The sequence below is a fragment of the Mandrillus leucophaeus genome, unplaced genomic scaffold, assembly GCF_000951045.1.
Source record: "Mandrillus leucophaeus isolate KB7577 unplaced genomic scaffold, Mleu.le_1.0 Scaffold750, whole genome shotgun sequence".
Lineage (NCBI taxonomy): Eukaryota > Metazoa > Chordata > Mammalia > Primates > Cercopithecidae > Mandrillus > Mandrillus leucophaeus.
In genome coordinates, this window is record NW_012108142.1 from 1,256,257 (window position 1) to 1,271,183 (window position 14,927).

General features: G+C 34.3%; 1 protein-coding gene across 2 annotated transcripts in view; it reads right to left on the minus strand.

Annotated features, from left to right (window-relative positions):
• TNFSF13B (tumor necrosis factor (ligand) superfamily, member 13b) overlaps positions 1 to 14,927 on the minus strand; it is a 37,606-nt gene that overhangs the window by 13,328 nt on the left and 9,351 nt on the right. Inside the window, exon 3 of one of the 2 annotated variants that reach the window (XM_011966245.1) lies at positions 7,977 to 8,033. The exons of the other annotated variant lie outside the window; for it this stretch is intronic. Coding sequence (XP_011821635.1) covers positions 7,977 to 8,033 — 57 coding nt within the window. The remainder of the gene's footprint in view (positions 1 to 7,976; positions 8,034 to 14,927) is intronic. 2 annotated transcript variants of the gene reach the window in all.

Below are 14,927 nucleotides of genomic sequence, written 5' to 3' on the forward strand. Positions count from 1 at the left end.
AAAAAAAAAAAAAAAAAAAAAAAGAACAGGAAAAGACTGGAAACAGTAACACTGAACATTGGTTTTTTGAAAAATATGAACAAAGATGACAATCATTTAGCTACATTGACCAATAAAAAAGACTCCAATTAATAAAATCACTAAAGAAACAGAGGCATTGTTAATGGCCTATTAGAAATAAAATGTTTATACCTTTTTATTATTTATAATAATTGTACTCCAACAAATTAGATAATGTAGATGAAAGGGACAAATTCCTGGAAACACACAAACTACCAAAATTGACTCAAAAAATAAATTTAAAAATCTAAACAGACCTATAACCAGTATAGAGTTTAAATTAATCCAAGTCTTCCCTCAAAATTCATAACTAGATGACTTTATTGGTGAATTTTACTAGACATTTAAAGAAAAATTAATATCAATCTTCTCAAACTCTTCCACAAAACAATAAAAGAGAAGGGAACAATTCCTAACTTGTTCTGTACATCTAGAATTACACTGATACCAATGCCAGACAAAGACAACACAAAAAACTACAGGCCACAATCAATCATGAATATAAATGTAATAATCCTCAAGACTACCCTAACATCAGAAACAAGACTATGCCTGCATTTACCACTGCTATTCAACATATACCGGAAATTTTTAAAAAATCCAAATGCAAGGAGAGTAGTAAAACGATCTCTATTTGTAAATATCATAATCCTATACGTAGAAAATTTTCAGCCAGGCGTGGTGGCTCACGCCTGTAATATCAACACTTACTGGTATTACTTATTGGTAACACTTATTGGGAGGCTGAGGCAGGCAGATCTCTTGAGGTCAGAAGTTTGAGATCTGCCTAGCCAAACATGGTGAAACCCTGTTTCTACTGAAAATACAAAAATTAGCCAGGTGTGGTGGCACGCACCTGTAATCCCAGCTACTTGGGAGGCTGAGGTACAAGAATCACTTGAGCCCTGGAGGCAGAGGTTGCTGTGAGCCCAGATCATGCCATTGCACTCCAGCCTAGGCAACAGAGCGAAACTCCATGTCAAAAAAAAAAAAAAAAAAATCCATGAATTTACAAAAAAATCTACTAAAACTAATCAATGAATTCAGTTAAGTTGCAGGGTACAAGATCAACACTTAAAAATCTGTTGTGTTTCAATAACCAGGAATGAATAATCTAAAAATGAAATTTTAAAAAAGAATCCCATTTACAGTAGCATCTGTTATGGACTGAATATTTCTGTCACCCAAAATTGATATGTTGAAATTTTAACTTCCAATGTGATGGTATTAGGGGAAATAATCAGGTCATGGTGGCACAGTCTTTATGATGGGTTAGTGTACTTACACGAAAAGACATAAGAACTTGCTTTTGTCTCTGTTCTCAGCCATGTGAAAACACAATGAAAAGACCACCATTCACAAACCAAATCTCTTGGCACCTTAATCTTGAATTTTCCAGCCTCCAGAAGTGTGAGAAATACATTACTATTGTTTAAGCCATTCAGTCTACTGGAATTTGTTATAGCAAACTGAACTGACTAAACAGCATTCAAAAGAACATAACACCTAAGAGTAAATTTACCCAAGGACATAAAACACTTTAACACTAAACACTACAAAAGATTGCTATAAGAAATGATAGGACATATAAATAAAAGAGAAGATATCTTGTGTTCATGGATTGATAGATTTAGTTTTGTTAAGATGGCAGTAATACCCAATATTATGTACAGATTCAGTCTAATCCATACACAAATTTCAGTGACCTTTTATTTTCCAAAATGAAAAAGCCAGCCTTACAATTCATTTGTAATTGCAAAAGAGTATCAAATAGCCAAAACAATCTTAAAAATAAATAACAAAATTGAAAGATTCACTATTCTAAATTTCAAAGTTTACTATAACTTTAACAGTAATCCAAATAGTATGGTGGTCCAGCCTAAGGCAAAGCATATAAACAAACAAAATAAAATTGAGAGTACAGAAATAAACCCATGCATCTATGTCCAACTGATTTTTAACAAGTGTACCAAGACCATTCAATGTGGAAGAAATAATCTTCTTCAACAAATGATGTTGGGACAACTAGATATCCTCATGCTAAAAGATGATTTTTGACCTCTGCTTCACACCATATACAAAAATGAATTAAAATAGATCAATTGCCTAAAGATAAGACATAAAGCTACAAGACTCTTAGAAGAAAACATATGGGTGAATCATGATGTTGAATTTGGCATGAGTTCTTCAATGATGACACTAAAATCACAAGAAACAAAAAAAAGATAAGTTTTACTTCATTTATCTAATGCACAATACTCTTGTGCCTCAAATGACATTCTTGAGAAAGTAAAAGACAATCCACAAAATAGGAGACAATACTTGCAAATCAGATACTTGATAAGGGTCTTGTATCCATAATATATAAGGAAGTTTTACAACTCAACAACAAAAAGACAAACAACTCAATTAAAAAAAGGACAAGGTACTTGGATAGATATTTTTCCAAAGAAGATATACAAAAACCAAAAAGTACATGAAAAGATGCTCAACATCATCGGTCATAAGGAAAATGCAAATAAATACCAAAATGAGATATGGCTTCACACCCACTAGGAAGGCAATAATAATAAAAACATTGAAAATAAGATATGTTGGTGAGGATGTGAAAAAATTAGAACACTTGTACATTGCTGGGGGAATGCAAAATTGTGCAGCACTGTAGAGAACAGGCTGACATTTTCTCAGCAATTCTACTCATCGATGTATACTCCAAATAAATGAAAAGAGGCACTCAGGAAGTAATTTATGCAAATGTTCACAGGATCACTACTCACAATAGCCAAAAGGGGGTAACAAACCAAATGCCCATTCATAAAATTATGGCTTACATGTAATAGAAACATATACATTCATACAGAGGAATGGTAGGAATACATGCTAGAATGTGGGTGAACCTCAAAACATTATGCTAAGTGAAAGAAGACAGGAATTAAAAGTCACGTATTGTATGATTGCATTTATATAAACCATCTGAAATAGGTGACTCCACAGAGACGGAAAGCAGATTGCTGGTTACAGGGGCGTGGGGAGACAGAGAAATGGTGATTGACTGCTTAATGGATACATGATTTTCTCTGGGGCTGAAGAAAATATTTTGGAACCAGAGAGAGTTGGTGGTTGTAAAATATTGTGAATACTACATGAGAATGAATTGTGCATTTAATTTTATGGTCTATGAATTTAATTTCAATTAAAAAGATATAACTGAAAAGGTAGATACCCCGATCATTTAGCATTTAGAAGTCTACACTAACAGAAAAAGCAAAACAAATAGCCTACGTAGTAAGCAACCTCTTCAAAACTATAAAATAGAAACTCTTGTTAACGTGAAAAACAGTACACGGTATAGCACAATATCATGAACGAAAGCCAAATACATTTCTGAAATAAGTAAACCTAAATTGATTTATATCACCCAATAAATGAAAATTATTTTAAGATGAGATAAGAAAACAAAGAGCAACTCTGTTTTGCATACATGGGAAACACAGAAAAATTATTTCAGAGAAGTTAAAAGTAAAATTTTGGGCAAAGTCATGCTAGGGAAATGCAATCCAAAAATAAAAAGAAAACATTTTAACCTTAATAGTGAAAAGACATATCATGGAATTCAAGGTTTTTATACACAAAAAGAACAACCAGCTGGAAAATATAAAGAAAGAAAATGTTTCTATTTATCATAGCATTTGAAAAGGTAGAATACCTTGTAATGATATTAATAAGAAATACACAAGAAGTTCTTGAAGAAAATTTCAATACATATTAAAAGAAACAAAAGGAGACTAAACAAATATAAATATATATCATGTTCTTGGATTGGATTTGATTTGTACATCATGAGGGTATTTTTCTTAATTTATAAATATGAAATCCAAAAAAAAAAAAAGAAAACCAGCAGGCATTTTTCTTTTTCCTTTTAACTAGGTAAATTACCTAGCTGATTTTATAGTTCCTATATTTAATTTAAAAAAACGGAAAAATTCTAGAAGTGAAAAGAAAAAAATGAGCGAATTAAATTTACCAGAAAATAAAACAAAGCCTTAGGAACCAAAATGCCATTTTATTGGGGTGCATAAACAGACATTCAGTCAACATGATATAACAGAAAAGTATTTTAAAAGTGAAAAAAACATAGACTAAACACGGGAATTTAATAAAAGTTAAAGTTAATATCTTCAAGCAGTGTGGAAAAGATGGACAATTAAAAAGACTTGTGATGCCCTCATGGGGGAGAATTAAGTTGGTTGCATACCTCACATCTTATACCAGGATAAATTGCAAATAGATACATTATTTAAAGGTAGAAAATAACTATAAAGGTTTCAGAAGGAACATGAGATCTTTCCTTAATACGTTTAAATGTAAAGGCCTTTCTAATCACAACCCCAAATCCAGAATTCTTTAAAAAACGGATAAATTTGACAGAAAAAAACTTCATGCAGAATTAAGACAAATGACAGCATGGGAGGAAATGCTCGCAATTTGTAATATAAAGAATTAATCTGCTTGAGATATAAGGAGCTCACAGAAATCAAATTAAAAATGACCAAAGTCCAATGAAAAAAATGAAAAAAAAATATGAACAGATGGCTCACAAAAAATAAAAATAGAAATGAAAAATTGGAAGAATGTAAAGACAGAAATACAAATGGTTCTTAAAACATATAAAATAATGGCTTAAAGAAAGCTAAGAGACGCTATTTTTCACCTGATGTTCTTTTGCTGCCAGCGATAGCATCACATTTTATAATCCCTATAGGACCACTTAGCAATAACTGTCAAAATTCAAAGTCTGTCCCACACATAGGCTGACACATGAGAAGTTACGGATGCACACAATTATTTTTTGCAGCACCTGCATTGCAAAAGATGGACACCAAGAAGTCTATTGGTAGGAGAATGATTAAATACATTAAATTCATACAATGGAATACTATGCATTTATTTTAATATGAGCAACTCTGTACACAGGCAACAAAATATCTGCAATATACATTGTTAAGTAAAGAATGCAGGTTATAATCTCATTTTCAAATCATACGTATTGCAAATATGGTTTTTAAGTGTTTACTATAGGAAAGGAGGAAAGCAGAACTACATTTGCATTTGTTTGTGTTAACATAGAGAGAGTCTGAAGTCTACATAGGAAACTAAAAGTGAGGTGAGTGTGGGCAGGAACAGATGGGAAAAAGAGCAATCCACACTCTTTGTGCTTTTTTATTTTTTGCAACATGTGAATGCATTACCTATTCAAAATTTAGATTAAAATTCAAAAAAACAAATGAACAGAAAAGACATGAGACTACATTCTGATAAACCCCTCTTGTCGTCTTCTGTTTTGTGAAGTTTACCTCTGCCCTCACTGTCTGGACAAAAGTATGGGGGAGAGCAAGCATAGGAACTCAAAATATCAGATGGACGTAGCCCTGCTCCTTTGAACCTCCATATCCCCGGAATACATAACATGATTTCATCTCACGACCTGATGTTATGTATAATACAATAGGATAATATATAGAATATACTAATAATATTATAATATATAATATGCTAATAATAGTACATTGTTTCCCCAGAAGATAACATATTAATTTTATTATACATAATTATTATAATATATTATATATTATATAATGTATAATTATATATTATATGCTAATAATACTCATAATATATTATTATCTTTTCCCAGAAGACTTCTTATTTTACTGTGCAAGTAAAATGCTTCATTGAGTACAACCTTTTTTAACAAAATGCAACCTGCCTCTATCTCCCTGCTAAATGTCCATGCACACTAACATTTATATACTAGTCAAGGGTTTGCTGACATCACAAGGGCAACCTCTTCATCCTAAAGGTTGGAGCACTGCAAGCAAGCATCCCAGGTAAGCATCCCAGTTCAGCACCCCTGGATCTGTGGGAAGCGGTCACCACTCCAGGAAGACCACAGCATACTGTCCAATTCACAAGCACATTGGAGTATAGCAGCTGCATCATTTGGTGCAATTTATAGCATTTTGGGGGGTAGGGGAAAATGTGTAAAGTAAACCTTTTCCAAGGAACTTTTTAAAACTGGAACTTTGGCCCTTAAGATCTCCTGGCTTTCTTTTCCTTCTTAGGAAACAGTGTGCTGCTTATTAAAAGTTGCAAACATGATTTGGGAAAATGTTGAGCAATAAATAATAGATTTACAAGTAGTTTAGTACTTGTGTTGTATCTAGGACAATTAAAGTCACACAGAAAAAAACACAAATGAAAAGAGCATGCCGGGGAATCATTACCAGGGCCAACTCACATTCATTATCTGTGCTTGTTTTGTTTTGCCCATTCCTCATTGCCTAGCTTAACCTCCAGATACTCCTGAACTCGCAGTTGGTTCACAACACAAAACTTCCTCCTGCCCCTGCCTGCTTTGCTGCCCTCCACAGCATTTCATCTCATCTATATTTTACTTGTTCATTTGAGGGCTGCTGGGTCTTTTGTTTGTTTTCTCCTCATCAAGAGGTAAGTTCTTTCAAAGTAGAAAACCACATATACGGACTTGCAATGGTTTGGCTTAGACTTTTCAACTTTACGAAGGTATGAAAGCCACATACATTCAGGAGAAATCATACTTCAGTCCGGTATTCAAAACATAATATGAGCTACTCAATACTTTCCTATAAAATGGGCTTCGTGTGAGATGATTTTGTCCAATTGCAGGCAAATGTAAGTGTTCTGAGCATGTTTATGATAGGCGAGACTAAGCTATGATATTTGCTAAGTTAGATGTCCTAACTGCTTTTTTCAATGTACGTTATTTTCAGCTTAGGGTGGGTTTATCAGGACATAACTCCATCGTAAGCCGAGGAGCATTTGTACATATTTTAATCACTGATACCCCCAGTGAACATAAAGTAATTAGAAATTGTATGTTCTTAATCAATAAATGTAAAGTAAATGAATCAACGAATGTGTGAGTGAACAAATGGTTCTTTTTTAGAACATTTTTGTTCCTTAGTTATCTTACATAAACAAACGTTACTATAGAGCAGCAATTTCCATTTCTTTTCGGAGAGAGGTCGATACATCATAAAGTGGCATAGTCACAAAAATTTGTGAAAACTGGATGAAACAAAGTTAAACAAATATTTTTTTATTAAAGTAGGACTACTTAGATTCAATAACTTGCTAATGTGCCTTGTGACCCAAAGAAAAATATATAAGATGCTATGTTTCCAAATTTATTTGACACTGAAACTCTTATTTCAAGGACCATTTCTCTGCATTAATATTCTGGGTGATACATATTGGGAAATGACATTAAAAGTTGTTTCTTTGTGAACCCGGATTCAGGCCACTATTACAGAAAACACTTGTCTAAAATTAAAACTAAAAAAAGCTTCAAATAACTGAAAAATGTAAAACATTCTACCTCTGTGAGAAAATGGTAAATTATCAAGCAATAATTTGACATTGGAAATTTATTTTAAAAATACAGTTTTTTAATAATCTGTTTAGTTTTATTTTCCTCTTTCTATGATTTTTACAACTGAATATAACAGGAGAATTTGTGTTTGTGAAGATGGTCTTGACTCATTCTAAAAGACAAAATGCTGTCTAAATAATAAAAATTAAATTTGATTTAGTATTGATTTTTATTTTATTGTAATGTTAATTATTTAACATTTCTAAGTATTAGTGCCTCTAAGGTCATTCTCCTTATTAGATCATTACTTAAGCCTTAATTATTATTTATTCCCAAGTCATTTTGAATAAATGTAAGTTTATTATTTTTTATTTGGTTATAAGAAGTTTTGAGAGGGATGATTGACTTTAGATGCAATTCAAATATAGTCTTTAGACTTGAAACTTACAAATATTTGGAGTGGACTGAATTCTAAGTAGAAAAAGTACTGGGGATATTTTATTACCTTTTTGTATAGTTGGTGTTTCACTGTCTGCAATCAGTTGCAAGCAGTCTTGAATGACTAAAAAGCAAAAATTTATCATTTTAGTTACTTGAGTAGAAATAATAAAGAAATGAACTGAGAACACAAAGCTACAAACCCATTCTTCCAGAAACACTAAATCAATTACACTTTTTACACTGATTGCATAATATTATTCTTAAAGTTACTTTATGATATTTGCCCATTGATTTATATATATATTTAGATATATATTATATCTATGAAATTCATGACATTTCAGAAAAGCTCTATGTGCTGTTAAAATATAATAGGTATATCACCTGTACAGTTTAACCTAATTTGCTTTGAAAAGTGGCTGAAGAGAAAGCAAGTTTAATCATTTGTTTAGCACATCTACCAAATACATGAAACAGTTAACCTTATAAGATCATTCTAGTCTTTTGCTTTAAAAAATCTAACATGAAATCATGACTTATTACCACAGAAAATACTATTTCTGACACTTCTGAAATTAAAAAATGCTAATATTTATTGAACAGATTTAAGTGCAGACAGTGTACCAAGACTTAGCATATATCACTTCCATTTATCCTCACAGGAATCCTAAAAATTAGAGATTGGAAACTAAGGCTTGGAAAGTGTAAACAGCTTGTTCAGGAACTCAGAGACAGAAACTGATGGGACCAGAATTTAAACCCCACCCGTTTCACGCTGGATCCAAAGTCAAGTTTTGGTAAAATATACTGGACCAAAGAGAGAAAGAGAGATAGAACATCTTTTACAAATAAAATGCAAGACTTCCATGAGACTGCATATAATCAGTAAAGCTTCCTGAAAACATCAATTAACATCATATATTACATATTGAATATTTCAGTCAATATTTAAGAAACTAACATTGCGTTAAATAAGGAGAAATGCCTTTAGGCAAAAGCAAATTAAGGACACCTGCTGGAAGGTGTAGGGAAGATACAATAAAGCAGTAAACATCTGTGAAAAATATGAAACATAAATCTAAGCTTGCATGTTTTAGATTAAGAAAATATTAGTTTAGTTTTTTATCTAGCAAATATTTTACTCAGAGTTAAAATAATACTTTATGAAGATGATTCTCAATGCATACAGCCTCCGGAGTAGCTGGGACTACAGGCGCCCGCCACCACACCCGGCTAGTTTTTTGTATTTTTAGTGGAGACGGGGTTTCACCATGTTAGCCAGGATGGTCTCCATCTCCTGACTTGGTGATTCGCCCGCCTCGGCCTCCCAAAGTGCTGGGATTACAGGCGTGAGCCACTGCGCCCAGTCATGACTTCCTATTTCAAGTCATCCTTTCCGTGTTTCCCAAAAGCTTCAGTAGGAGATGGCTATGGTCTGAATGTCTGTGTTGCCCCCAGATTCCTATGTTGAAACCTAACTGCTGAGGTGATGGTATTAGGAAGTAAAGCTTTGGGGAGGTGATTATGCCTTGAGGGCAGAGCACTCATGAATGGAATTAGTATCCTTATAAAAGAGATCCCAGAAAGCCAGCTTGCCCTTTTTTCCCACATGAGAACCCAGTGAGGAGGCATCATCTACAAGCCCAGGAAGCAAGTCCTCATCAGATACCAAAATCTTCAGCCATCTTGGTCTTGGACTTCCGGCCCCCTGAACTAGGAGAAATAAATCTCTACTGTTTATAAGCCACCCAGTCTATGGTAGTTTGTTATAACAGCCTTGAATGAACTAAAGCAGATTTAGATACTCTGTGTAGTCAGAGAGAAGGTTACCTAATAAGTAATGCCTTGACACTATGAAAATGTCTCCATTATAGTCTCCACAGCCCAATTAAAACTTGGCCACAACCTACACGTTGAAAAACAGTGTTCTATTCTCTCATGTAGTAGCAGAAATCTAACATTTAGCAGAAAATGTGCTTTAAAGAGAAAAGTTTATTTCAAGAACTGTTCTTCAGAAGAGAAAATAAGATATAAAATTGACGTTTCAATAATGAGGTGTAAATTACAGCCACTGAAGTTGTGTAAGTATGCTCTGATGTTTGCACAATGATAAAATTGCTTAGGGTTGCAGAATGTATACAGAATGAACAATTGTCCTTGTTCCAGAGAAAGTTACTTGGCTTTTCCAAGACAAACTCGCTTTAGGAAATTTGATAGCTATTATCAAATTTCAACTGTTTCAGCTATTATCAACTTATCTCCTATTCAGTCTTTTAAGACTTTCTTTCTCATTCAACATAGATCTGGTCTTAGGCTGGAAATTAGCACTCAGCTAAAGATTTGTCTCACAAAGAAAGGAGCAAAAAAGGCGATATTATTTTTAATGTCTTCCAGTAGCATAGATATCTAACCACAAGAGTTTTGAAAACGCATAGTCTAACATAAGAAACACAATTTGATAACAATTGTCATATTAATTGATTATTGTTTGGTTCTCAAATGCCTTTTACACATCTCTTCCTCTACTGCAATGGAAAGGAATTACACAAGAGGTTAAGAATAGATTTTTTATGTTTGTTATTTTTTTTTCTTTTAACTAAGCAAGGCAATAATATACATTAAAACCTTTCTGAGCCTATGGAGACACATTTCTGAATATACGTTTCTGGGGATTATGATGTAATAATGTATAAAATACTTATAAAATACCATTTTACAGCATAAGAAAATTTACTCATCATAATAAACTTCACATAAAATATTTCTAAAAACAAAATATTGTAATGACAAAAATGTTTACAAAATAAAATTGCCAAAATAAGAACTTTAAGGACAAAAATAATTTGCTATTGATCAATATTTGACACAATAAAATTCAATACTTCACAATTAGAGTGTAATTTAAATACTATCCATATGGGAAACATTTTTACAGTTTGAAAGGCCACCTTTTGAAGCATAATGTCTAAACACCATTTAATCAGAAAAAGTGATTTGAAAGTTTAGATAATTGTTACTATCTGTTATACTATTTTCTGTACTGGAATGAATCCATTAAAACTTGAAACTAGTTTATTATACATTATTTCAACAGAGCTAAATCTAATATGAACTACCACAAATAATGCAATTATTGCAGATTGTGTGTGGCTCCCATGAAAAACAGAAAAACATCACACACACAGCATTCCCATTACGTTTATCCCATCCGTACCACCTGCACCCACGGATTCTTCATAGTGCTTCTCATTCATCTCATTCAAGAAGCCTCCTCCAGCTTTCAGTCTGGATGAGATGTGCGTCCTGTGTCTTCCTTTATCTCTTTGTGTTTTTTTTCCCTGTCATCTTATTTATTACACCATACATCATTAAAGAAGGAGGATCTTGGATGGCAATGCCTCACTTTCATTTCTGCATAACTTATCATTTGGTAGATATAAGTTATGACGAATGTAGCAGTTTAATTTTTCTTGAACTAGCTTCGAATCATCAGTGGCAGAAAAATGTTAACTAGAGAAAACCACTAAAGATCTCAATATTGATCTAATATTTGACGTAGACTTATGAAGAAAATGGGGAAAGCATGATATTAAAGTAACACTTTCACTGAAATGAAAATACATGAATTTAGAGGATGAAATGAAAATACATGAATTAGTTTATAAGGTGTTATTTGACCATCGATAAGCAGTGTGCTTTGGTTGCTTACTTTAAAAAGTAATAAAATTTGAGAACTTTGAATTTTGAGAGAACTAGATTGAGAAGTATATATTGGCCTGCTAGAAATTCTTGTAAGAGTTCTCAGTCTTGGGAGGGGTCTGCCTGACAGACCTTGTGCTTGAGGAAAATCATGTTCGTGTGTGTGTGAAGTGAGCTCCTGTGAAGGGAGGGTGAGAGCAAAGGTCTCAGTGATTGACTGGGAAAAGACATAGGGTGAGGATGGTTTGCCCTCAAATGCAGTTATGCAAATGCAGCATCTAAGATACATTGTGAAGAAAAATTGAAGTCATGACCAATAGTCATGTGTGTTTGAAAGAGAATTAAACATTTATAATAAAAATAAGTTTTTAATTTTGGAGAATTCAGAAAGATAATAGCACTATAGTGCTCCAGAGAAAGTAAGAAAGGGGTGCCGGGTATTTTTTGGAAGGGGGTGTGGGAAAGGAGTTGATAGAATAGAAATAACCACAGCTGATGGAGTAATGATAGATATTTCAAATGATAACTTTCTTTTCTTTTTTTCTCTTTTTTTTTTTTTTTTTGAGACAGGGTTCTGCCCTTGTTGCCCAGGCTGGAGTGCAATGGCACAATCTTCGCTCACTGCAAACTCCGCCTCCCAGGTTCACATGATTCTCTCGTCTCAGCCTTCTGAGTAGCTGGGATTACAGGCTTGCGCCACCACACCTGGATAATTTTGTATTTTTGGTGGAGACAGTTTCTCTGTGTTGGTCAGGCTGGTCTCGAACTCCTGACCTCAGGTGATCCACCTGCCTCAGCCTCCTGAAGTGCTGGGGTTACAGGTGTGAGCTACCACACCCGGCCTCAAATGATAATTTTCTATAACTTGCGTGTGTGTGTGTGTTTGTATAGACAGAATCTTAAGCAGTAATTGATCATTGTCATGTATCCACTCATATTTTAACTATGTTTTATGCTTAAAGCAATATAGGAGATGTAAAATTGCAGGTCTTTTGCGTTGCCTCATAGGCACTAAGAGTAAAAAAAAAAAAAAAAAAAGCATTATCATCACTTAATGTTGCTTCAGTTTACTATTTATCTAATATTTTAATTTTAAATTGATAATTTTATACTTATATCATCATCTGTGTTTCTCCACGACTTCACTGAATTATGTTAGAATATTTCAATTTATTAATAATATATTCTCAGAATGCACTGAATATCAGGATCCTGCCAGTGAAGAACAGTAGCTTCATGATATCACATGTAAACCAACCTGATGTCAAGTAAGATAAAGCCAAAAATATAAACACAGATGAACACCTGTATAAAGTTACTAATGAATTGCACAATCAGCAATTAAGTCTTCACCTTCCCCTTGGACATTTCCATTTGGATGCCTTAGCGATGCTTCAAATTCAACGTCTCGAATATAATGCTTTACCATTCTCATGCATACTTATTTTCTTTCTGAGTGAATATATAACTATCCTCTGAGTTGTCCAAGTTACCAACTTTATAAACATGCCTGATTTCTCCCTTCTCAGTCTTGGAGTTCAACTAATAATGAAGTTTGAATGGTTTAAATTTTCAACTTTTGTTCAATTTAGATTCCATCTCTTATCCACTTCATTTTAACAAATTTACTGAGGACTTAATCTATGTCAGTTGTTGTGCTAAGAATAGAAAAAAAAAAAAAAAAAAAAAAAAACCAGCGGATGCCATCCCTGCCCCCAGGGAGTTTACAATCCAGTGGAAGAAATGGGTATTACTCATCATCACATGGACAGAATTAAAGTTTCAACTTTAATTCCTGGTGCCCGGGCCGGGCATTTGATCCAATCAGGAAGGCTTCTCTGGGAGGTGACACTTCAGCTAAAACCAGAAAAAAAGAGGAGCAATAGGAGCATCACGGACAAAATTAACAGTTCATGAATCTATGCAGAGGGTGATGTTAGGAGGGACACAGAGAGAGAAGGAGGAAGATGAGGAGCATAGCAGCCCAAATTCGGATCCCTACCTCATGATTCCTGACAACTCCATTAGCCTACCAAGTTGTGTCTCTCTTTTCCACAGTTCCTAGTCCATCATTTGCATTTCCTCCTGAATTATCTTTCTAAGTGCAAATTTGTTCTTCTCATTCGAATGCTTACAATTCACTCACTGCATCTCCCTGGAATACAAACCAGTTCCTCCACGCCCTGGCCCAGTCAACATTCAGTCTCATGCATGTCACCCACCCACACCCAGTTGTACTTAAACACACCTCAGAATGACAGGTCATCTTCTGTGCTTCCACGACTGTATGTCTGCTGTTCCCTCCTACTAAATATACTTTACCTTCTATCCAGTGGAACTCCATTCATCCTTCAGTACTCAAATCAAATACAAACTTTTTCTACAATCCTTTAAGCTACATATTTGATCCCACTATACTTTACATATCATCTACTGAAATACATGTTACTATACACACGATTGTTTCTGTAACTGTTTCTCTCCCTAGATTGTGAATCACTTGATATTAAGGACAATCATTCACAAATTTTCAGTGTCTGATTTACAGCAAACTTAAAAAAAAATCCGTAGAATAATATACGAAACAATATTTACATGAAAAATAGCACTCAATTTTTCCAAACAATTCTTAAAAACCAGTCACTAAATCCAGCTTTATGAAACATGTTAAATCAAATTAAGTCAATGCTTGAGGGAAAAGGGTTTCTGTAAAACAAAACAATTTCCATGAATTGTGGACCCTCTCATAATAGACTTTGAACCCTCAGTTATGTAGCAAACACTTTCCGCAAGAGAAAATCTTAGTAATACATTTTTTAATCTCTATCCACAGGAGTGTAGCACTCTATAATATTTTTAAAGTAAGTGGTTGTGCACCATTTTCCTAAAATGTCTTAATTTGTAATTTCCAGAGGCTCCAGTGGGGCAGACAAAGAGGAAAAGGCCTGAAAGTGAGACTTCATAGCTGCTGTCAGGAGCTGTCACAGCACAGTTATTCCCCTTTCTCTTACCCTTCCCTGTGTCAGCCTGATGAGGAGGAGGTGGAGGAGGAAGAGAAGGGGAGGAGGAGGAAGAGGAGGGGAGGAGGAGGAACAGGAGGGGAGGAGGAGGAAGAGGAAGAGGAGAGGAGGGGAGAAGGAGGACAAAGAGAAGGGGAGGAGGAGGAAGGGGAGGAGGAAGAGAAGGGGAGGAGGAGGAAAAGGAGAAAGAAGAGAAGGGGAGGAGGAAGAAGAGAAGGGGAGGATGAGGAAGAAAAGGGGAGGAGGAAGAGGAAGAGAGGGGAGGAGGAAGGGGAGGAGGAGGAAGGGAAGGGGAG